Genomic DNA, 26,141 nt, shown 5'->3' with positions numbered 1-26,141 from the left:
CTTTGTGCTAAGTTCCTGCTATAGATATGCATCATAGGTACATACAAGACATACAAAATGTGTGTAAGAGAATCCAGAACCCATTCAAGATATCCATGTGCCAATGTACACCACATAGCCACAATTCTTTCATGTTTGCAGTAATAGAATATATCAATCAATCAATCTTAGCATATGTAAAATGCAGCACTATCACCCCTAAGGGTATGTGGGCGCTGAGGGTGCTGTGTCTCTATCGAAAAGCAATGTCTTGCGTCTCCTTCTGAAGTCCGCCAGGCAAGGAGCTGTTTGGAGGTAGAGGAGCAGACTGTTCCAGGACTTGGCTGCTGTGTAGGAGAAGGAGAGGCTTCTGCTATGGCTGCGATGGATGTGGGTGGTATGAGCAATGTTTAGCAAGGTGTGGCATAGTTGTCTTGCTGGGACATAGAAGCTCTGTTGATGGTTGATGTAGAACAGCCCTAGGCTGTGGAGAGCCTTGCATGCGAGTGTGAGGATTTTGAATTGCCATCTCTTCTGGATGGGTAACCAGTGGAGGTTCCTGAGGTGTGGGCTGATGGTTTAACACTTGGGGAAATTGAGTATGAGTCTGGCTGTGGCGTTCTGTAGAGTGTGAAGTATTTTAATTAGCTAGGAGGACACTCTGGCGTAGATAGTGTTAAAAATTCAAGGCAGCTGATGACCAGGGTGTGCGCGACTGTCTTTCTGGTGTCGGTAGGGATCCATTGCTCATTCGGCGGAGGATACTGAGGATGTAAATGCAGGAGGAGGTGACTTATGTTGACTTGTCAATTCATGGATAGTTGGCAGCCGAGGATGATGCTGAGGTTTTGTGCGTGGTCTGATGGAGAGGGCATTGGTCCGAGTTCTGCTGGCCATCAGCTGTGGTCCCATACAGAGATGTTTTTCCCGAAGATCACGACTTTCGTTTTGTCGGTGTTTAGTTTGAGGCAGCTGTTTGTCATCCATGTTGCTACGTTGGTCATGGCATTGCAGAAGAACCACACCCGCCTCTCTTGCCCATTGCTTCTTGTCCACACTCCTGTTACTTGATCTTCTGCTCGCTCCACTTTGCTCTCTCACCTGTTGCTTCTTCTCCTTCCACCTGCTCCCTCCTAGTTGCTTTCTCATCCCCATCCCACCGTATTGCCCGTGCCTCCAAGTTGATTCTGCCCCCATGCTTCTCCACCACCATCCCCCATGTTGCTTTGGCCCCCATTGCTTCTCCTACCCACTTTAAAAAAAAAAAAAAACTTTAGTGAGTGTTTTTTTTTAGGTGCCAATCGATCTCAAATGGGTAACTAAACAGAAAAACATCTCTCTTATTTTGTAGGCACCACATGCCTGATGCACATCCTGTATGACATCCCAAACGCGAGAGCTAAAGGCTGTGCTAATGTTTACATACAATTGAATTACACATTTATGTGTCTCAAAGCTTCCCACAAAACTCCAGATAAGTTAACATTATAGCAGAAGACATAGGGGGTCATTTTGACCTCGGCGGTCTTTTTGAAAGACCGCTGAGGGACCGCCGTGCTGAAGACCGCCAGTGGTGGTGGTTTTCCGCGCGGCGTATTATGACTGTTGGCAGCTCTCCTTCCTTTTTCGGATGGAGAGCCGCCAACAGCCATACTGGCGGGCGGCGGGGAAGTGGAGGTTGCTCCACCTCCACCGCCACATCAACAGAACACCGCCCACGGAATCACGTCCTGTGATTCGGCGTGGCGGTGTTCTGTTGACGGTGTAGTGTCGGCCGAGCAGCCCCCATGGATCCCGTCCCCTCCCAGAGGATCGACGGACCAGGTAAGTCGATCGTCTGCTAGGGGAGGGGGGTGGGGAGGTGTTGTGTGTTGTGTGCGTGCATGGGGGTGTGCGTGTGTGTATGTACAGGGGATGTGTGAGTGCGTGTATGCTTGCGGGGGTGTTGTGTGTTTGGGAATGAGTGCGTGTATGTCTGTGGGTATGTCTGTATGGATGTGTGCGTGTATGTTTGAATGTGGGTGTGCGTGTCTGTGTGTGTGGATGTTGGCATGTATGTCAGTGTGTGTGCGTGTATGTGTGTTGGTGGTGCCTGTGTGCGTGTCGTGTATGAATGAGTGGTGTCTGATGTTGGGGGTCGGGGTGGGGAGGGGGGTCCTGCCACCTTTGGGGGGTGGCAGGGGTGGTGGGGGGTGTAGGGGAGGGAGTCGGAGTGGGGGTGGGGGAGACCTCTATCAGTGCCAGGGAAGGAATTCCCTGGCACTGATAGTGCTTACCGCCATGGATTTCATGGCGGTTCCAAACTGCATGAAATCCATGGCGGTCAGCCGGGTCCAAATACCGCCGGCGGTATAGTGACGACCGCCGGGCTGGAGCCCCAGGTCTCCAGCCCAGCGGTCGTCTCCGCCCTGGCGGGCGGAACGGAGAAGCGGCGGATGACCATGGCGGTAACCGCCATGGTCATAATTCCAAAAAAAAGACCGCCAGCATGTTGGCAGTCTTACCACCGCTTCTCCGCCTTCTGCCAGGGTCGTAATGACCCCCATAGTCCCTTTGGCTGCTAGAAACACACGTGACTCGAAGGAAGTTCTTGCTTTCCATATTTGAGATTTAGCTGAGTATGGTACACTGCTTTGAAAACAGGATAGACAGGTGCCCAGAAGTTCTACTCACTGTGGTGAATCTTTTGGAGTTAGTGATTGATAGCTTGGATATTACAGGATCTGTGGGTGAGAAGAGGGCTCCTATATCCCAATGCCATACTTTTCTTTCTCAGAATTGAAAAAAGAAATAGAACTAGAAGGAAAGTTGTCTGTTGGAGGAGACAAACTTTTGTAAGGTGAGGAGCAGGGTGAAGAAGGAATCTAAGAGGCAGTTAAGTATTTTCCCTAAAATTCATCACGTTGGGAGCTGGGTATGTGAAATCAACCTATTTTACAATATTTATGAAAAATATCAGGGCGAATTGTCTTGCATTTGCAAGTGAGGTAGAGAAAAGAAGTGTGAGGTGGTGGAAGACAGATGCATGGGGTGGAATCAAGATTAGGGTGCCTTGATATTCAGCAACACCACCATTCAACAGCACCAGGAACATGCTCCAAGAAAACGTTTGACTCAGTGCTCCTCTCCACTTCCTCAACTAGGAATGGGTTGGATATGGAAGTCATTTAGGGGTCACCAGGGTTCTGAGCTGCGATCCCTTGCTTGCCTGCTTTGACATCTAGAACTGTGCTTGTGACCCCTGCCTTCAGAGAAACGTAACAAACTTGCAAAACAATTATTTATTCTTTCAAGGGGAGCAAATACCAGCAAAAAGGAATCTCTGTGTCTCCAGCTGCTCTTGGGCATGTGAAGGGAGCAAGGGAGACAGGAGACAGTGGTAGGGTGGGGTTAGGGAGATAGAGGGAACAGAATTTGAAGGGAAATGATGGGGAAAAAGGAAAGGAAGAGCACACTACAAAGAAACATGAGCGATGGCGAGAAAATAACAGGTGTGTGTGAGAGACTAGGAACAGGATTAAAGAGACACCATGGAGAGGTGACAGGTGTGAGAGAGACATAGACAGGTGTAAAAGAGAGTGAGAAAGGTGAAAGCGATAAATGAAGGACATCGGTGACAGAGACAGCTGAAAGTCAGAGGAAGGGGAAGTCTGGTGGGAATAGAGGACTGTATGAGAGATATAGATAGAAACACGAGAAAGAGATAGCTAAGAAAGATGGAGACACAGGTGTGAGAAAGTAATAAAGGGGCAGCTGGTGATAGGCAACTGAGAGGTAGATGGAGGTAGGTGAGCATTGTAAGGAAGATACAGCTCAGAGATGGACAGGTAAAGCAAGAAAAAGAAAGAGGCAGCTGAGAGAGAGTGAGGTGACAGGTGAGAGATGTGACAGACTACAGAGAAAGAGTCTGTTCAGAGAGAAGGAGAGGATGAAGGATGCAGTTGAGGGAGATAATAGAGACAGTGATGTGAGAGAGAGAGAGAGAGAGAACTCAGAGAGGAGTGAAGATGTGTGTGAGAGGTTTGGTAATGAGACAGCTTAAAAGACATCAGAATTGAGGAGGTGGTTGTTGGGTTGTGCACGCGACGCGCTCTTCCGCACGACTATGCGTGCGATCAAAATGGATCGAACTTGGAATGGTGTCTGTTGGTTTGAATGTGTTGGGGGCAGTTGGTGTTGGGCAGCCGTTGTGGGCGGACGGGAGTTGAGGCTGTATTATTCGAGCTTGAAAATAAAGAAGATAATTTCGAAACTCTTCGGTGTATGCCTCACGTTTTCAGTGGCGACGAGGGTCCTCTCATCCAGCCTCTTTTCCGGTATTCACAATCTCTGCTGTCGGATTACAGTTTTGCAGTCTGCCATTTCCGCTTTCCATCTGACGGCTGGTGGCCGCTCTGCTCTGTTCCCGGGGAAGCATCTGCTCTGTTTTGCGCTTTGGGGAATTTCAGCGTACGTTGAATCTGAACTGAACGCGTCCCTGACGCACTCTAAGTAAATTTTTTTTTTTAACATCTAGACCGCTGCTTTCCTTGTGGGACGCTCCAGCAGCCATTTTGAAGCACACCGAAATTCGAGGCTGTCTACACCCCAGCGGCCATTTTGAGAGAGTTTTGCAATTCCATTTTCTATTGGGAGTCATGTACAAGTCCTGCTGTCACGCTGCATGTACACTTTTCGGCTCTTAGTCTACAGTTTCCACGTCCTGTTGAACATTTCGACGGCCATTTTAAGGGCACATCTCATCATTGCACTGTGTATTCGTCAACTAGTCTACAGCTTCCACACTCTGCTGGACACCTCGGCGGCCATTTTGGAGGTACATCACATTATTGCACAGTGTATTCTGCTTGCGTGTTACAGTGACACGCACCCCTCGATGGCCATGTCAACCAACACAGCTTATTAACTGAATTGTGGACATATTTGTCTGCCATTTTTATACACTACAGACAATCCTCGGTACACCTAAATCTGATTTTTACATTTATATCCATTCTTACTTCCTGTAATTATCACTATGCAGCAGTCTATCACTCCTCCTCCTCATTTTGTTCCCAATCCAGCGTTACCAGATGCAGATTGGGAACAATGGAAAGAGGCATTTGAGGCGTATTTGGATGCCTTAGAAGGTGAAACCTTCACCCACAAGAGGAAATTTGCAATTTTAAGACATTGTTTGGGCAGTGAAGGGCGCAAAATTTTAAAGTATATTCCCAAAGTGCCTGTCTTAGCAATTGAAGGGGAGGGTGACGGTGTAGAAGATGAGTATCAGACTGCAATCAATTAGTTCAATTTGAGGTTTAAAAAATGCAGAAATGTCACTTTGGAAAGACATAAATTCTACAAAAGGGTTCAATCTGAAGGCGAATCTGTGTCCAGTTATGTTGGGGCTTTAAGACTTTTGGCTGTCTCATGTGATTACAAAGAGTTTGAGGAAGAAATGATAAAAGACCAACTGGTGGAAAACACTAATAATAAGAATACACAAGAAGCATTATTATCCACACCCAACTTAACTTTACAGAAAGCCTTAGAGATTGCTACCAGAATTGAAAGCACTGTGTCGTTCATGGAACAAATGTCAATCGCTGACAAGAATCAGTCGCTGGGATCAGAGGTGTTAGCAGTTAAGTCTAAATACAAAAATAGGAATGTGAAAAGTGGAAATGCACCGCAACCTTTAGGAAGCAAGACTGGGAAAAATGTATCCAAACCTCTAGAGTGTTACAGATGTGGTAGTACTACCCCATTAGGTAATGCTAAATGTTGCCCAGCTTTGGATAAAATGTGTGCTAAATGTTACAAGAAGGGACATTTTGCAAGAGTATGTAGATCGAGCGGACCCAATAGTTCAGACAAACTCAACCACAAGGTTAATAGTGTCGTTGCAAGTAATTACTCTTCTTCTAGTAGTGAGGAAGGGGAAATATTCGTGGTGTATGACAAAGAACCTCTGATTGGTGAAGTAAGGGACTCTAGTATGAGAAGACCATTTTGTTTGGTTGAGATAGATGGTGTTCAGGTTCACATGATGGCTGATTCGGGTTCACCCTTCACCCTTTTGAGCGAAACCAAGTGGAATGACTTGTTTAGAGCCCGTGGAGTCATCTTAAAACCTTCACCAATCCATCCTATCGGGTATGGAGGGAAAGCAATTGATGTAGTTGGGGAATTCCAAGCAACACTCAAATTTAAAAATAACATCTCACCTGCTACTATTTACGTGGCCAAGGATGACACATGCCTTTTAGGATGGTGTGATCAGGGTAAATTAATGCTGGTGCTAGATCCAAATAATCCTGAGCAAGTTGTAATGAAAAATGAATATTTGCAGGTGTCTTCTATCATGTCTAATGAATGGGAATCACGTTATCCTGAAATTTTTAATAGTAATGTAGGCCTGTTCAAGGGTTTTGCTCACAAAATTTAAATTAATAAGGATGCACAACCAAAGGTACACAAGGTACGGAAGGTTCCCTTCACCCTAAGAGACAATTTTAAGAAAGAACTAGACAAATTGTGTACTCTAGATATAATTGAACCTATTGAGTGTTCGGATTGGGTTGCACCTGTTGTATTAGCCCGTAAGGTGAATGGATCGTTAAGGATGTATGTGGATTTGTGTGATTTGAACAACCAAATTTGGGTAGATCAATACCCTCTACCCAACATCTCAGAAATGCTATCCTCTATCAAAGATGGTAAAGTATTTTCCCTACTCGACATGACATCTGCTTACCATCAGATTAGTCTACATCCTAGCTCAAGACATTACACAGCCTTTATTACACCTTTTGGTTTATTTCAGTTCAAGCTTATGCCTTTTGGGTTGGCGTCCGCTCCGCGTCAGCCCTGTTTCAGAGAACAGTGGAAAGCATGTTCAATAAGTTAAGTGGTGTGAAGGCATTCCAGGATGATATTTTGGTTTATGGCATAGATAAATCTGAGCATGACGAGAGACTAAGTTGTGTGCTAGATGTACTGAAATTGAAAGGTGTAACGCTCAGTTCCGCTAAATGCCGATTCAGTGAGTCTTCTGTGAATTATTTGGATTTGAGTTATCAGCTGAAGGCATCAAACCTAAAGTAAGTTTGGTGAAAGCCATCCAGGATTTTGTGTGCCCAGAGAATAAAGATCAATTGAGGTCTTTCATGGGACTGATAGAATTTTATGGCAGGTTTGTACCAAATTGCTCAGAAAAGACCTATAACCTGAGAAATCTATTGAAGAAGAATGTAAAATTCTTGTGGGACTCTAATTGTAACCATGAATTTGAAGGTATGAAGCAAGAGATTGCTCATGCGATTCCTTTAAAGCCCTTTGACACCCGGGATCACTCTATTATAATGACAGATGCCAGCCAGAAAGGGTTGGGGGCCGTGTTATTACAAAGGAGAGATGGTAAGGACGAAGTCGTACCATTTGCGTCGAGAAGTTTGAAGGGTGCTGAGTCGATGTCCTCTGTGATCGAACGGGAGGCTCTAGCATGTTGGTGGGGCTTCAGTTATTTCAAACAGTTTGTTTGGGGTACTAGATTTACTGTTAGGATGGACCACAAGCCTCTAGTTCAACTTTTCACTGCCAAAGGTTCTGAGAAAGCCACTCCGAGGATCGCTAAGTGGCAGTACAAATTGCGTGAGCACAATTTTAAGTTAGAATATGTACCAGGAAAAAAAAACATTTTGGCGGATTGTTTGTCTAGACTATCCGGCTCCGACTCTTCTGCAGAATTGGCAACTGATTTTGGTTCCAAAGAAGACGATGATGATGTAATGGTGTGTTCAATGAGTAAACTGTTGGATGGTGCGCTGAATGAACAGGAGTGGAGGGAGGCATGTGAGACAGACCCGAACATGAAATCTGTTGTGCGCCCTGTATCCACAGGGTGGTCTTTGTGGTCCTCTAATGATGAACTAAAGGACAAGTACAAACATGTTTTTGACGAACTATCAGTAATCAATGGGTTGTTATTTAGATCAAGGCAGATGGTAGTACCAGATAGCATGAGGAAGAGAGTTTTGTGTTTAGCGCACAAAGGCCACATTGGAATGCGTGCGATGAAAAGAAGGGTCAGAGAGGGGTTTTGGTGGCCTGGTGTTGATAAATGCATAGAGCATTTTGTGAGGGATTGCGTGCATTGCGCTGTCAGCGATAAGTCCCAAGTTACTGTGCCAAGTCCAATAGAAGCCGTTGAGGTTCCGAATAAATCTTGGAGTAAGCTTGCAATAGATATTATTGGTCCGGTAAGTTTGTCTTATGGGTCCTAAGAGTATGGATTGGTGCTTATTGATTACTACAGCAGATGGCCAGAAGTCAAATTTGTTAAAGTTCCCGATTCTAACAATGTAATCCAGTGGTTGGAGTGCATTTTTGCTAGAGAAGGTATTCCGGATGAGATTTTGACGGATAATGGACCCCAGTTTATTTCAGCTCAATTTGAGAAGTTTATGAAGTTTTTGGGCATCAGACATTCCAAGACATCATTGTATCATCCTCGTAGCAATGGACTTGTAGAAAGGTTCAACAGGGTACTCAAGGATAATATTCAGTTGTCCAAGTCTAGTGGTCTACACTGCAAGTCGGAGTTAGCTAAATTGCTGTGGGCGGTACGTACCACGACCAATTCTGACACTCAAGTTTCACCCTTTGTCCTGCTACGCGGCCGTATTCCATCTTCAAAGTTAACTAGGGAATGGATGGGTTGTTTTGGTGTGCCATGGCATAAAGTTGACGGTGTTATGGAGAAACACGTAGCAGCACAACATAAATATATAACTAAGGTGGACTCTGAACTTGCTGTTAAGTCAACCAAAAGGAGTCACAACCGCATGACTGATTGGAAGGTGGGGGATCTAGTGAGGGTGAAGTATCCGAGGGTCATGGTGAAGGGTTAATCCAGGTTTAGCCACTGCAGGAAGATAATTTGTGTAGGAAACAGTGCCGTTAAGTTGGGGGATGGTAAATGGTGGAACAAGGGCAGTCTATCTTTGTCTAGTACTGTGAATGAAACTGACGTGTGTGACGATAAACAGGTTGAACGCGTTAGCTTGCGTTCTTCTAGAACATGTAATCCTTCTGCAGAACATTGTAGGCGATCTTCTAGGAACATTAAGCCGCCTAAGAAATTCAGTGATTATGTACCGATGTAACCGCACCATAGTTAGTGTGCATAAGTGTTATATTTACCATATTTGTTGCAACATGTAAATGATTTATTAATGTCGTTTACGGTTATTTTGTAAGTGTCGTTATAAGGAAGGAGATGTGTTAGGTTGTGCACGCAACGCGCTCTTCCGTGCGACTATGCGTGCGATCAAAATGGATCGAAATTGGAATGGTGTGTGTTGGTTTGAATGTGTTGGGGGCAGTTGGTGTTGGGCAGCCGGTGTGGGCGGACGGGAGTTGAGGCTGTATTATTCGAGCTTGAAAATAAAGAAGATAATTTGGAAACTCTTCCGGTATACGCCTCACCTTTTCAGTGGACAGGTGAGAATTTGACATCTAAAATAAGGGAGACAATTGAGAGAGCAGTGATAAAGTGATAGAGATTAATAGGAGGAAGAGTGCTTATACAGTTTGGAGAGAGAGGGGAACAGAGGCAGGTTAGAAACAAAACTGCTGAGGGAGAGACCGAAAGGAGGGAAAGTGATGAATATGGAGGTGATAATCTGACAGAGACAGGTGAGAAAGAGATATGTAACGGTGTAAAAGAGGTGGGAGGCAGGTGAAAAAGAGGCAGAATGTGTGAGAAAATCAGAACGTGAGATATAAGATCAGTGAGGAAGATTTAGTTGACAGGAGGGGTGAGAAAGAGACAGCAACAGGTGAGAAAGACAGGGGAGTGAGGGGTGATAAAAAAGACAATTGAGAAACAGACAGCTGAGAGAAGGGTGACAGAGAGTCAAAGATCATTTAACATCACGTTCTTTCATGGCATTGGGGTCAAAAGACATGCAGTGTTGCTTCTGCTACCCCTGGTGTTTTGGTGAATTGACATTCAAGGGGTAAGCAAATATTAGAGCAGCAAGGTGAATTGGAAATATTAACAGTTTTGTGAGTGGATCTACACAAGCAAAATGCGTATTTTAGATCAAATGCTTAAACTTTGCCTACTTATATGCTCCATTCAATGTTACTAGTAACAAGCTACTAAATTCCATTTCGAAGTGTGACTAACTCTAAAATCACAGTGCGAAACTGAAGCAAAATAAGACTTGTGGCCCTATTATGAGTTTGGCGGACTGGAAAGCCTGTCCGTCAAACTCCCAACAGGGTGGCTACCGCCTACGCTGCGACCTCCCCACCTGTGTTATAAAGAGTTTCCTTCTAACCTAAGTTTCTGCCCACTGGGGTAGCGGGAAACCGGCTACAGCACCCTGGCTCGTAATCGAGCCCGTAGCAGTGCTGTTGCCTGCTGGGTGCACTAGCACCCTCGCAATGTTTACTGTCCATTGCAATGGTGCTGGCCGGGGGGCGGCTGCACTGCCCATGCCAAGTGCATGGGCAGTGCTGGGGCCCCTCTGGGGGCCCCTGTACCCATTCTCTGCTAGCCTTTTCATGATGGTGCTACCGCCATGAAATCTCTGGGAGATAAGGGGGTTGTAATCCCCAGCGGATTAGGACCGCTATCAACCTCCAGACCACAGGGATCTGAGATCTTGGCAGAGCTGGCAGTTCCCTGGTGGCCTGACCGCCAGGGTTGTATTGTGGCAGTCAGACCGCGCATTGGGCCCTTGATCAGAGGTCATATGAGCATCTTGAAGATATGAGAAATAAAATTATACAGGCTAAAGTCAGTTTTTTATACAGAAAATAAAGTCTAAATGTTGTTTTTAAAGTTCTCAACTACTGTTTTTCCCCATTGTTTCTATGGTATACATTTTGTTATTTTCACAAATAAAGCTTGAATATGTATGTATGGTCTACATATTGTATGACGATTGTTGTTCCCTATAGTTGGATATTTGTTGGAGAAAATTAAACTATTGTTTGGCTTTTGGACATGTGCTTTACACTACTTTTATAGTTTTTAAAGTCAAACTTGGGGATGGCCTTAAACTGAAGTCTCGAGAAGTCTTAAAAATTGCCTTGAGATTCAATGTAGTAATCAGCTGCTGTTCGAGCTACGAACATTGACATATGACATGTCCATGGGGTCCTATTCCATCTGTGCGGAATTCTACAAAATTCCTCACAAGGGAAATGGAGCATCTTATGGGATGCCCACAAAAATATGTGTTTATATATGTTCCTATACTTCTAAGGCAAATCATACGTTGGAATGCCCACTTCCCTTGCCTGGGATTTACTATCTGGATGTATCCGTAAATTATGATTTTCCGACTCCTAAGTAATGTTTACGGATGAAAATACCTTTGTGAAAAGGCTTCTATGTCTTCACTTAAAACAACATCACTGCCGGTGATGTTTGGCTTCTTCTAGTACAGCGGCACCTCACTGATTATAAAATGAGATAATTAGACATTTTATGCCAAGATTTTTGCTGCCCACCCTAACCTGGGGCCTAAGTCTCGTGCAATAGTTACCTTTATTGCTAACTCCTCCCCACTGCATCGCTCCTCGTTAGAGGAAATACTTTAGTTTCCAAAGAGTGTACAACTATACAGCTTTCTGTGTTCTTGTCAACTTTCTTCTGATGTACCTATGATTGTGGCCCCCAGATTACCCCCATGGCATCACACTGGTGACCCCTGTGTCCGGATCTGAAAAGAAACAAGTTCTACATTTCTGTGCCCTGGGCTCTGAGGAGTTACAAAAGTTTGTGGAAGACCTGAAAGAGTCGATAACAGAAGTGACAGAGATGGAGCAGATCCGCATTGAATGTAAGACCTTTAAAATTCAGAGTATATAGTTATTTATATATTTCTGTGGGTACATACAGAGACCTATTTACATCTGCCACTGTAGATATACATGTATGCGTTTACGAGTTGAATGTACTCCACAACATAGGCTGTGCCTTGTGAATGTGTGCCACTGTTTCTTTGTGTTTACTCTTTTTAGATTGAACATTTTTTGCAGCCAGGTGAGTTATAGAACCAACCTAAAAGCATAACATGTTTGTAGTTGCTGTGTAAGAGGTTAATTGCTTTCCACGGTGCAGTGTTTGTGCAGGACACAGTGGTTCCTGTGCAATCTGCAGGAACCTAGGACTGAACCACTGGAGGCACTTGTACTCTTTTGTCAATAGGCAGTCACTAGGTGTTGATGATTATCAATCATAATTATTAAAAACCGGTGCTTGTGTCGAGGCTCTAGGACTTGGTAGAGGAAGGAAGCCTGGCGCCCCACCCTCCCACCCCCCCACCCCAACAGGATGAGAAATGTGTGTCAACTTTGAAGCAGTTGCTCACTAGGGTTAAATTCCATAATTGGAGGCATGCTTTAGGATCCGGGGCATGCCTTTGGGGAGAGGGTAGAACGCCCCAACACTGTCTGCTTTCAGTCGGGTAACATGCCACTGTTAACTTGCTGGCCGGGTCATCTCTTCACTCTTCCCCTGGAAGCAGAGTATGAGTTTGTGGCAGGGCCCTGCCCTAGGCCTTTGCCCAAGATCAGAAACAGATACTGTCCGTTGGTGGGCCCCTGTTTCTGTGACCTCAGTGATCGGAAGCTGTTTATTACAGACAGTAGATGGTGCCACGCACAAGTCTTCGGTGCGTGATCGGGTCAACTCTCACTCTCCCCTGCATTAATGTACTTAATCAGTGATTCCGGGTCTAGATGCTGGTACACGGAAAAGGGAGACCGAAAGGCAGATGCCCCCCTGAGTAGGATATAAAGAACGAAGACTGATATGTCCTGCTTAGTCATTCCTGCAGCCCTTGAGCCACCACTCATTCGAGTGTCTGCCTCCCCGAGGTCCAGCTTCCAAGCAGTGTTAGCCTTGGGGGTGGTAGGGAACGCTGTTCTGCTCCCACAAATAAAGTATAACAACTAAATAAGCAAAAAACCTGTGTGTGTGTATGAGTGTTAGTGTGCGCACTTGTTTGTGTGCATATGTGTGCACATCAGTGTGTGCCTATGTTTATGCAGGTAAGTTTAGTGCACAAGTGTATTAACATGAGTGTGGGTGCATGAGTGTGTGCTCGTGTGAACAAGTATACAACTGTGTTTGCCAGTGTTTAATTTGTAAATAAAAACGTACCGGTGCCCGAAGCCCTCCTTTTAAACACGAGGCTGCTGCAATTAAATGTGGGAACACGGAATACTGAGGCAGCGTAATCCTAAAACCATCTCTGGCCTCTTCAAACCATATAAAGCCACTCCCTGCCCCTTCAGCTCACTCTTGCAGCTTTATACTTTCTCCCTGTGTGACGCTTTTTCGTTTTTCCCTTCTTCCGTCTTTCCCATGTGTGTCTTTTGCTCGCAGCATATGCTTGAGACAAGAATAAGCCCCGGCCCGCAAAAATAAGTGCCGGTGCTCAACACCGGAAACAACAAACACAAATTAAGCAGTGGTGTTTGCACATGATTGTCTGTGGGTGTAGGAATTTGTGTTTCACCTTGTGGTCATAGTATCACATCTGTTTGACTCCGAAGTCGTTAAAGTGAATACCATGAGTTGGGTAAAATAAGCATATGTTAATACATGCCAAATACCCCAAATTGTGATCATACGCTTTCACAAATACGCAAGTTATGTGCGCATGAGTGTCTACGAGTGTTGTATGTGTATGCGTGTGTGCACAAGTATCCGTGTCTGTGTGTATCACAGTGGATGATGCAGCACCCATCAATTCAAACTCTGTTCATGACAAAAGCATTCGTTTTTCAGTTGCAAATAGATGAATGACTTCCGTCTCTAAGTTGAGTGTTATGTGCATTGATTGGTAAGGTCCCAGTGTGCATGTCAAATTTAGGCGTGTGTGAAATTCACATAAAATACTTTTGCATAATTCCAAGAAATGTCAGAGAAATTATGCAAAATGTGAATCCATCATTTTGCGCTACAGTTCAGTCAAAAAGTAGTGCAAAAAAAGGGATTTGCCGGCATTTCACCATGGGGCAAACCCCGACACTCTCTCAAAGATGGCGTTTTTCCTGCGATGATTGCTATTCTGTTTTTTTTGTATTACAGCGGTGCCTCTCGTGCCACTGCTCACCTCCCGGCACCGCCCTAGGGCATTTCACCACCTCCAACTGCAATGGTGTTTAACGAAGCGCTGCAGTGCAGGCGGCGAAATGTTAATCTGCAAAAGAGCACCACTAAGTTAACATGGTCCATAAAAAATCACCCCGAACACCAGCTGCTTGGTCCTGCTCGGTTGGGCTGCTATTAAACCTGCTCCTGATGCCCCTCCCCCATCCCCGCTCAGCCCAGTTTACTCGTTCTAGTCTGGGGCCCGTGCTATGGCTGCTGTTCTTGTCCATCTTGCTCTCCAACACCGTGACTCGAGTTGAATGGCACTGTCCTCCAAAGCCCACCAACATCCACAATTTTACTCTGGTCCTTTCTTGGCTGGCTCTTCTACCATCAAACTCTGATTTTAGCCGGGGAATTCCCATAAACAGCTTTAGTTCAGGCAAGAGGACAATCCACTGTCCTGCCTCCTGACAAAACTATGGTGAATATCAGGTAGGACGAATGCCTGGCTCAATACATAACTTCTTTACAGGCGCTGGTGGTAGGAGGATGAGGGTGTCAGAGATGAGTTTCCATTTGTATTCACTGTGTTTCTTTAAGTTCAATTCTGTACACATCTGGATCCCAGAATTATCATTATGAACAATAGATATTAAACAATTAAAATACGTTATAGAATAGCACCATTAAAATAAAAACAGAATTTAAAATAAAACTACAAAATAAATGCTAAAAAAATGTTAAACTTACTTAAAATGAAAACAAGCAAATATATATTAAAGTAATTACAAAAAAAACAGAGTATTCCTGCTCCAACCTGAGCGACAGTAGGGAATGTGCTGCATTTAAAAGGGGTCAGATTTGCTGTTCACATGCCAATGCAACTAACAGTAAAGAAAGTGCTGGACCTTGGAAGGGTTATATTTGCTATTCGTTCTCAAAAGTAAGCAACATTAAGGACAATTTTGTAATAGGGAGGATCAGAGTTATTGTTCCAACTCCACCTTGAGCAATAATAGGGAGAGGGTTTGACCTAGGAGGGATCAGATTTACTATTCTCACTTCAGCTTAAGCAACAGTAGGGAAAATGTTGGATTTTGGAGGAGTTAAATTTACTACTCTCACTCCAATGTCAGCTACAGGTCAGATTTAATTTTCCCCATCCTATACTAATACCAAATAAATTGTATGTATTTAAAATAAATAAAGATTAAGGGCCTAATCACGAGTTTGGCAGTCCACAGACCACCGAAATTTCGGTGGCAGTTGGACCGCCCGAATCCTGGGGGTCCGACCTCTGGATTACGATCCTGACAGTCGGACCTCCAGGAGACCTCCACCTCCTCCGGATCAGGGATTCAGATGGGTTGGCGAATGTCAGTCATGGTCAGCCACAGAGGTTCCGAGGTTGGCATCGCCATGCTGATCACGACTTTTCTTTCCCCCAGCCTTTTCATAGCGGGGTCCCCGCCATGAAAAGGCTGGTGGGAAGACAGTACTGGGGGCCACAGGATGGCCCCTGGCCTGCCTACTACTACAATGTCATGGGCAGTGCAGGGGCCCCCTGCCAGCACTCTTAGAATGCTCAGTCTGTTATTGCCGACAGTGCGTGTTCCAAGGGTGCTGTGTGCAACGGCATTGCCCTCAGCTCCCTAAGGGAGCCGAGGCCAATGCTGCTGCACTGTTTCCATCGAGCTGACCAGCGGAAATATTGTAATACAATGGGAATGATGCCACTGCCTTGATGGCCTCATCACTACCGCCATATTGGATTTGTGGTGGTTCAACTGCCCAACTCATAATCAGGCTCCAAGCGTATTTCCACAGAGATATAAACATACTTTAGCATTATATAATTTATATACATTATTAAAAAATAAACATATGCAATTATACATAAAGTGATTTTTAAGAATTATTTAAATAACAAATGGAAAAATAGAGTTTTAATACTTCCTAACCTATTACCTTAAGATTCCAACAACCACAAAAGCAAACCCAAGAGATAACAGAAGAAAACCTACTATTTTGTAAAACAATAACACCACAGAATTAATTATTGTACACCACAAAAGTCTAAAAATAATATAATTAAGAAATATCCAAACTACTGAAAATAATGAAATGTTATACAGAATCAATTATCTAATTGACCTAAAAACAAATAAAAACATATTACTATTTTTTTAGTGATCTACTATATGACTAAAAAAAGCACAAAATTAGATAACAAATACAAATTTTAAAACGTATAATTATTAAAAAATGCTTTGCCTATTCCCCTACAAAGCAAACAACCTACCCCCAAATTAGGCATAAACTAAACAACTTTAAATTATAATTTTAAATCATCAAAAACACTACAAATAATTAAACATATTTACCATCAAAATAATAGCAACTTATTCCACAAAAAACTATTAAAACTCAACCAAATAATTAGAAACCAAATATTAAGTACAATTCTATTTAGAAACCAAATTTATAAAAGTCCTAAAAATACTATTGGGACCTTTTGTATTCTGACCCATAATATTTTGACATCATGGTACTTTTGACTCAATATGTGTGTCTCACAATGTTTTTGAAACAATATTTTTATGGAATACCTCATCAATCATACCTCAACATATGTGATACATACAAGGGCAATGAAATAGAAAACAAAGAAGACTATTCTAAATAACATCTCCCTTCATTGACCTCCTCCCTTTGAGTCATAGTCTCTATGTGTTAGAAGCATATGTACCATGACAAGCATGACTCTCTGTTTCTGTCAGGGAAAAAGTTATTTTCTAAAAATTCCTTTTTCCAAATACTTCACCAATGAACTGAATGCTTGAAAAATATGAAAAATAGACTTTGAACGATTATTCTAGCTGTTGCCTGTTACAGCTTTAGGTTAACATTAATGTTCTGTACCTTGACATTTTCCAGGCTCCAGTAACAGCCTTCCTACTGAGAATAGCTTTAGGAGGGTTAGTCACTAGAGGAACTTCACAGATGTTCCACGTTTAAATAAGAGGCATCCTACTTTGAAAGCAACAAGGTGTAGCTAGGGATAACTTATTAATATTTAAAAGCAGGGTTTCCCAGGTTTAAAAAAGTTTATTTTGACAGGTTTCCCAGCAGGTTTTTAGGGTGCTGCAGTTAAGCTACACATGGTAGGTGTAAAAAGTGGAATATTATTTGAAAGAAATAATACCAGATCAAGAAATATTAACACTAACTTTCCAGGATGGAGCCCAACATCATTAAATTAACCTGAGCCCAATACCCAGGTATCTTTGAGACAGAGCAGACAGGCTTATTGTATGGCAATGGGTTCCTTCAGGTCTCTCATTTATATTGTGCACTGGCCAGTGGGTGGAGCTAAGTCCTGAATAATCCCTAGCCAATTAGGAGAAAGTTCCCAGGGGTAATCCTTTCACTTTTACAGCATATCTTGCTTGCATTACTGCAGAAAAATACCCAGTGCTCCTCACTCCTAAAATAAAATACAGGAAAACCCTTCCTCCTTTGCACAGAACTCTTGTGTCTACCTAGAGGCATGGCCAGGAAAATGAGAAGTACCCTCCCCTCCACTCCAGGCCAGTTCTAGGGAAAGCTACCCCACTGGGATCAGAGCCACCCTGGGGGACAAACGCTATTCCTTCTTCAGCTCTCAGATCACACTAAACTCTCAATGAAGTCAAGTTATTCAAGTTAATGTAGTTCCTGGGTCACCCCAGCTGGCCTTCCTGGGCTAATAAGAATCAAATGCCATACATCCAGTCTATTCTGTCACTAGGCCTGTCATTTCTCTGCTGTGGGAACAGTTTTCTTAACTCATTAGGATTATTATTGTTTAATAAAGTAGTTGAATGAGTATTTTAGCCATTTCCTGTCAAAAGTTACAAATTAAAGTTTATATCTGTGTTTCAACATTTTTTAGGTTACAGTTAAAGCCATGCCAGTAAAAATAACTGTTGGGTTCTAGTCACTGGAGGAACATGCTAACACATGTTAAATTTTAAGATTTTGGACATTCTACTTTGTGGGCAATAAGTTGTACTTAGAGTTGACTTATTAATTTTTAAAAGCAGGTTTTCCCATCTGTCTTAAAGGGTTACTTTAATAAGTTTGTGTGAGAAAACAGGGCTGATTGCAGAGGCCCCATAACTTTTTGCCCCCATTTTCCTCTTTTTGCTGGTGTTTTCCTGACTTTGATGGTGCCCTGGGTACTGCTAACCAGTCCCAGGGCCTGTGCTCTGTGTAAAATGGATATGCAAATTAGGCTAATTATAATTGGCTAAGTTAACCTACCTATAAGTCCCTAGTATATGGTAGGGCATGTAGGTTTAGGGACCACAGCATAGGTGGTGCACACCTAGGTGCACTGCTGAGGTGCCCAGTGTCATTTTAAAAGCAAGCCTGCCTTGCTGGCTGCTTTTAAATTAAAGTTATATGCAAATTCGACTTTGGAATTAAAGGTACTTCCAAAGTCTTAAACTACCTTATTTTTACATATAAGTCACCCCTAAGGTGTGCCCTATGTGCCCCTAGGGCTGGGTGCCATGTAACTATAAGCAGGGACTTTATAAAAATAGATTTATAAGCCCTGGTGAGGTAAAAACAGCCAAATTCGTTTTTCCCTCATTGAAGTAAATGGCCTTCATAGGCTAGAATGGGAAGACTTTATTTTAAATTTTAAAGTCTCCTTAAATGTTACATACCAAGAATTTGGTATCAAATTAATTGTTGTAATAAATCCCACAACTTCCAGTTGTGGGATTTAATATAACTTGTTCAGGTAAAAAGTTTAGACTTTACCTAAAAAGTTGCCAATTTCAGCTCTGCATTGTTTTTGCTGCTGTGCTCTGATTGGCCAGCCTGCAGCAGCTTCTGCCAGGCTACCTTGATGAGGTGTGAAGTGGCCTGACTTCACACAAAGGAATGTGCTTGGGGGAGAGAATCTCCCCTCAGCAGATGGTGAGGCAGGAAGGGGGAGGGCTGCCAAACTGGTCTTCAAAGGCAGAGAAGGACATTTGGAGCACCCAGCAACACCCCCACATCCTGCAACCCCAGACAATTAGGTGCCCCCTTGATTAGATTAGGAGAGGGCAGGAGAGGGGTGTGTTTATGATTTTTAGCCACACCAGTGGGTGGGCTCAGCCAGATGTAACCTCCAAAAATCAGATTCATCCATGTTGGATTTTTAGAGACTGTTGCCTTCTGGGATGGATTTTTGCCACACTTCCCAGGAAGTGGTCATCACAGGGGGACGACCCTGTCCCTGATTGGAGAACCAGGGCCCCCCTGCTTTTCACCCAGGAGCAAGGATAAAACTGGCAGACCTGCCCCCACGCCTCAGATCCCCTCCAGAATTCAACAAGAAAGGAACTAAAGAAGAAGAAGGACTGCCCTGCTGGACCCCTGGCCTGCACCTGGACCCTGCACTCAGAAGGACTGCACCAGCTGCACACTTGGGCTTCACCACAAGAAGGACTTTGCCTGGCTTCAACTGGTTCAAGGAGGGACTCCCTGTTTGCTACAGGTGAAAAATTGCTAAACCAGAGTCCCCTGCACCAACTCCTGAAGAAAGCGACCAGCTGACCACTGTCCAGTGGCCAAAAAGGAGTTTGCGCCAGGTGCATTCTGGGAGTTGAAGTCCGCACCCCCCAAGGACCATCGCAGAACTTCTGGACCCTTGGGGTGAGCTGTGGACCCCAAAAGAACCTTAAAAGAACATCTGGGTGAAGCCCCAGAAGTTTGGAAAAGATTTGAGAATTTTTGGAAAAAAGCTCCAGAGAGGGACCGACCCGCTGCGGAAATTCTAGCCGGCTTGCCTCAACCGCGACCCGGCCTGACTTCGTGGTTCGTCCCGGTAAAGAAAAACATCCAAAAAAGAGACTAAGTCCGAACGTAAAAAGTTGACCGGGACCTCCCAGCCATCGTATCCGAGAAGGGCTCCATGGACGTCGGATCAAGATCCAGGTTTACCCCGGTCAAAGGATTTTCATCTTGAAAAAACGACTAAGTCCGAAGGTAAAAGTCTCCACCGAGGAAACCCACATCGCGTATCCAGACAAGGGCTCCAGGAGGTCGGATTCAACTGGCAGGTTCGTCCCGGTGAAGAAAAACTTCAAAATAAAGACTAAGTCAGAAGGTAACTTTTTAACCGAGGCCTCCCGCGACCTGTAGCCGAGCAGGGCTCCATCGCGGTCAGCCTGAAAGTTTGACTTTGCCCCGGTCGAGGTGCAACCAGATGACCCGATTGGCGCTTTTTGTTTCTAAGCGCTAGAAAAGTAATAATTCTTTAAAAATTCATATCTCCGGTTCCCCTGAACCGATTTTAATCGTTTTTGTGTCATTTTAAAGATAAAAATATAAACTATTTTTATAAATTGGTTTTGGATTTTTAAACTGTTTCCTGTGTTTTATTTAATTACTGTTTTGTGATATTTGAATGCTTTACACTTTGTCTCCTAAGTTAAGCCTTGACGCTCGTTGCCAAGCTACCAAGGGTTGAGCTGGGATTAATTTACTGAGACCTAACTGTACCTATGTGGAGGTTAGTGGCTTGTTGCTAGGTGTAGGTACCTACCTGCCCTACCAATAACCCATTTTCCAACAGTTTGACATCATCCTTTTAGGCTATTTCAGTTAGACTACAAATGATAGGCCTGAACTCATGTTTTACAGGCAACCTTGTATATGGCAACATTGGCGCTGCAGTCAAAGGCGGCATTTACATTCCAGGCCCTGGGTGCATTTTCTACACCACATACAAGGGACATATAGGCAAGTTAAATGTATCAATCAGGATAAGCCAATTTAACCATGTTTAAAGGAGGGGCACAGGCACTTTACTCCTGTTTAGGTGAGGTAAAGTGTACAGAACACCAAATTTAGCAAAGAAAGAATCCTGAAAAAAGTGAAACATTTGAGGTGACCATGCAGAAAATGTGGAATTGCTATAGTGCTCAAACACTCATTTTGGAAGGTTGAGAAGTTTCTAAAGATTTGTTTCCAAACACTCATTTTGGCTTTGGTCATGTGCAGTATCTTTGAAGTCATAAATTAGTTTTAAGTGCTATAAAAACAAGACCACCAGGATCATCAAATCTATCTGTATCCCTACTTCTCATCATGTATAGAGTAAGAATATAGTCTCTGGCTTGAATCTTTATGTCTTTTGTGCATAGTAGACTTTCAGTCTCTTTACTTTGCATAATGTTTTGTACACCACAATTGCACATTTCACATATGGATGGTCCCTTCCGACCAGTGCTTAATTTGTAAGTAAAAACATGCCGGTGCCCAAAGATCTCCTCTGAAACATGTGGCTGCTGCATTTAAATGTGCGAACACTGAATACTGAGGCAGCACAATCCTTAAGCCATCTCGTGCCTCTTCAATCAATTTACAGCCAAGCCCTGCCCCTTCAACTTACTCTTGCAGCTTTCTGCTTTCTCCCTTTGTGACGCTTTTTCGTTTCTCTCTTCCTTCGTCTTTCTCATACATGTCTTTTTCTCGCAGGAAATGCTTGAGACAGAAGAATAAGCCCCAGCCCTCAAAAATAAGTGCCGGTGCTCCGCACCGGAAACAACATGCACAAATTAAGCACTGCTTCCGACCAATGCCATTGGCAGCATGCTGTTCTTTTACAGCCAGTGATATATGGATGACCATTTGTGAGTGGATGTCTTCACATTACTGAGACTGATTTAAAATGTGCAAAAAATGTTCCCTCCAAAGCGATTTGTGTCTATGTCTAGAAAGAAAGTAGAGTACATTTCTTGTTCCTGATTGTTAATATGGCAATCATAAAGGAAAAGCGCAAAATACCAAACACCATTTTCCATTATGAAGTGCAATTAATGGTAAATGATTCCCGAAAATGAAAAATATTTGTATTTTTTTTCTTGAACTGGTGCTTACATCAAATGAGACGATGAGGGTGTCCAAAATATTCTTGTACCAAAAACATGATACTGGGAAACTCTTAACCCTGCTTCTCCTTGAGGACCTACAAGTATTTTATTTATTATCTAATGTTGAAACAATTTTAGTATTACGAGCAGAATAATTTCTCAACTCACATGATTATCTGAAAGGTGTCACAGGACAATTCGGTGCTGATTTCTCAACTCTTGAACACTATTGATGGGGAACCTCTGCTCCATTAAGACTATGGCAACCACTACTGATACTATCCAGGAAGATGCTCCAGTGATAAGCGCTCCATTGTGCCTTACAGTCGTTCAGGACCATTATTGGGTGCCCTTGACACTCCCCAAGATAAGTTCGACCTCATGCTTGCCGCTGTCCAAGAAACTTGCATGGGCATGAAGGCAAAAACTGATGCATTATCGATCAACATTAAGCTGCTTCAGGAGGATCATAGACAAATGAAGGAAAGGGTCATAGCCATGGAAAATGCCCTACAGTTCATCCGCCCACAGCATGCAGACATCGCAACCCGCCTACTTGAGCTTACCAATCGTATCCAGACCTTTAAAGAATCATGCCCAGTACGTCAAGGCAGAATGCACTGAAATAACCTTAGGGCCATTCATCTACCATAGAGCGCAGGGGGGCTCCAATCCCATGCTCTACATTGAACACTAGGTGCACACCGTGATTACTCCTGAGGGTTTATCCCCCACATGCATCATGAAGTGGGTTCCTGAGTTCTGGCTTGGCCACTGGCCCCTTGGACTCCTCACCGCATGATTGAGGCCAAACTTAAATTATTGTAAGCATGACCACATACTGAAGCAAGCACAACAGGGCCATCCAATACCAGAAGGAACATCAAGGATCTCAATCTTCCCCCATTTCACACTGGTGGTGCAACAGCATCGGGCCTCCTCTATGGTAGTAAAAGTGGAGACTCCAGGGCTTGTTATTGAAATATGCCCTCTTGTTTCCCTCTCACCTAAATGTCACCCACCAGGACACCCCCATCTTTTTTCAAACCCTGATGAAGTTCAATCATGGATCGACAAACGTCGTATGGTTGGGATCATCTCAAGCCAAGATACTCAGTCCAGTGAGGGAGACATCTGCATAAGTGCCTCGGACCCTGTATAGACACTTGCCTTACCAGGCCAAAATGCAGCCAGGCTGCATTTTGGCCACTGAAATGACGGCTACACTTCAGGCCTCCAAAAAATAATCACTTTTTAGTGAAGACTCAGGAGACTCATTGATCACACTGAATTCACTTACTGCCCCAGGGTCATGCCTTTGTTGGTGGAAGACCTGGTTTGACTTTGTCTACTAACCTCCTGTTCTTCTTTGATGGTCACCCTCCTGTTCTTTTCACTCCCTTTTGTATTCTCCTGGCTGGCATACATTCACTTCTGTTTGCTTAGGCTGGTGTAACGGCCTCACGGGGCTGTCACCCACCCTTGCTGGCCCATGGCATATCCTTACTCCTAACAAACCTCTCTGTGGTTCTCACATTTGTTGCTGTGCTCTCAAATCCATTACATACTTCAAATAGATGATGCTAGCTGCATACTGCTGCCCACTCCACACATTATACCTTTTTGGTTCCCAACAGCTGTGTGATTTCTGTCCTCAGTACCCCCTCCTTGTTTTTCTTTTGCCTCTTTCTCTTTGCTAATGTTGATGATGTTTAATTGCGTTACCTCTGCTGGGAGATGTTGGATATTTTTAGGCATGATGCTGGTTGGACTGCTGGCTGTGCTGTTTTCTCTCCGTGAGGGGGTCCACACCATCTGTGAGTCATACTCATGCACACAATGACCCCAATTACTCTTCCTGTTCCCACCCACTTGAATGTGTTGCTCTACATACATACACTAGATAACCCATAATAACCACAGACCAATGGGGTAAATACACACGTCTTACTTGGATTGTTTGTGGACACAAAACTTTCCTCCAGAAAACTAATGATACAGACATTGGAGCGCTACGTCATAAATAGAGAGGCTGCATCATTAGTACTCGGTACTCCTCATGTACTCGAGTTACTACAATTTAGATCTGTGCAGGAGTCCTTTTCCTCTTGGATGACTCCTGGATCAACCCAGAAAGCAGATATGTGCTAGTTAGGGGACACCTTTAAGGACTGCCTCTGGTGGTAGGATCAAATGTATGCCCCCACTACTAATCAGTCCAGCTACTGGGCCTCACCCTCAAGTGCTTTCTCTAAACATGCGGAGATGCCCCCTGGATATTGGGGGAGGATTTTAAAGTAGAACTAGATACAACCACTGTGGCTGAAGGATCATGCATTTTGTGATATGTTTTTGGAAAGACACGATACAGTACATTTACCAAAAATGCCTGACTAGACTCTACTATGGCTCACAAGTGGGAGGCCTACAATGTAGTGATAAGAGGCCTCGCACTACGTACTAACAATTGCACCCAAGCATCGCTGTAAGCGGACCTCAAACACACTGAAGACAAGTTAAGCCACCTCAAAAACCGGATTCTGATAAACCCCGATCTCCAAGGCCACCTAAACACCTTGAGAGGCAAACATACCAGGCTCATGGAAGGCCTGGTGTGTCTTGATGCAAATTCATATTCACAAGTAAACTGTTGACATAACTTATCTGTCCCCAAAATATGGTGTCACCTATACACACCATTAGGGATAACACCAGCACATATGTATTCATGCAAAATGATATTAATGCAACCTTTTGCTCAACATTATAGGGACTTATATAAGGTGGGCCCCGCGATGAACCTATCCATGTTTCACCAATTCTTCCTGTGCTGCCCTGCTTGGAGACATACCCCCAGGCGCAGTACTAATGTTCGGCTCCCCTATCACTATCTAGGCAATTCAAGTGCTATCCTATTGTAAATCCCCCGGCTCCGATGGACACCTCATTGACTTTTATGTGGCATATGAAACCTTTGTAGTTCTGCAACCCGAATCTTTGTTCGCAGAGGATACACAGTTAGGCATTCTTCCTCAAACCACTTGGGAAGCTGTTAGAAATTGGGTTTTTGGTTGGCAGTCAGGTTACCATCTGTCCAAGCAAGAACCCTCACTCTAGTCAGGGTAAGTCACACACAATCCAAAATTAGCCTGTGCCCACCCTCTGGTAGCTTGGCACGAGCAGTCAGGCTTAACTTAGAAGGCAATGTGGAAAGTATTTGTGCAATAAATCATACAATACCACCATATAGCACCACAAAAATACACCACACAGTGTTTAGAAAAATATATAATATTTATCAGGTTAATTGTAGGTCAAAACGAATAAAGTTGCAATGTGAATTTGTAGAGATATCACTGAAAAGTAATATAAAGGGGGTCATTCTAACCCTGGCGGTCGACGACCGCCAGGGCTAAAATGACGGGAGCACCGCCAACAGGCTGGCGGTGCTCCCATGGGCATTCTGACCGCGGCGGTACAGCCGCGGTCAGAAACGGGAAACCGGCGGGTCCCGCGGCGTTGCTTGCAGCGCCGCCATGGGGATTCCAACCCCCTTACCGCCATCCTGTTCCTGGCGGTTTTCACCGGCAGGAACAGGATGGCGGTAACGGGTGTTGTGGGGCCCCTGGGGGCCCCTGCAGTGCCCATGCCAATGGCATGGGCATTGCAGGGGCCCCCTAACAGGACCCCACTAAGATTTTCAGTGTCTGCATAGCAGACACTGAAAATCGCAACGGGTGCAACTGCACCCGTCGCACCCTTTCCACTCCGCCGGCTCCATTCGGAGCCGGCATCCTCGTAGAAGGGGGTTTCCCGCTGGGCAGGCGGGCGGCCTTCTGGCGGTCGCCCGCCCGCCCGCCCAGCGGGAAACTCAGAATTACCGTGGCGGTCTTTTGACAGCGCAGCGGTATTCTGGCGGTTCCCGCTTGGCGGGCGGCGGCAAGCAAAGTCTCTTTCAAGCACAATGTACCTGGTTTGGAGTGGAAAATCTCCTCAGAGGGCCACAGAAGAAGAGATACATGGAAAAATGGTGTGTGCGTCGATTCCTCCCCAGCACACACGGACTTGCGTCGTTATTTTTCACGTGGGGAAGTCGTGCGTTGTTTTCCGGCGCACGGACAGTCTCTTTCTGTGGATCG

At 44.3% G+C, this 26,141-nt stretch overlaps 1 protein-coding gene across 4 annotated transcripts in view; it reads left to right on the top strand.

Moving 5' to 3' along the window:
• The window catches only part of IQSEC3 (IQ motif and Sec7 domain ArfGEF 3), an 892,834-nt gene that overhangs the window by 803,993 nt on the left and 62,700 nt on the right, over positions 1-26,141 (top strand). For all 4 annotated transcript variants that reach the window (XM_069228143.1, XM_069228142.1, XM_069228145.1 and 1 more), the window contains exon 11: positions 11,661-11,822. In XM_069228143.1, the coding sequence (XP_069084244.1) occupies positions 11,661-11,822 (162 nt within the window). The remainder of the gene's footprint in view (positions 1-11,660; positions 11,823-26,141) is intronic.

This window comes from Pleurodeles waltl, chromosome 4_1, assembly GCF_031143425.1.
Source record: "Pleurodeles waltl isolate 20211129_DDA chromosome 4_1, aPleWal1.hap1.20221129, whole genome shotgun sequence".
Classification (NCBI taxonomy): Eukaryota; Metazoa; Chordata; class Amphibia; order Caudata; family Salamandridae; genus Pleurodeles; species Pleurodeles waltl.
Note: the sequence above shows the minus strand (reverse complement) of the source record. Positions and strands in the feature narration are given on the sequence as shown.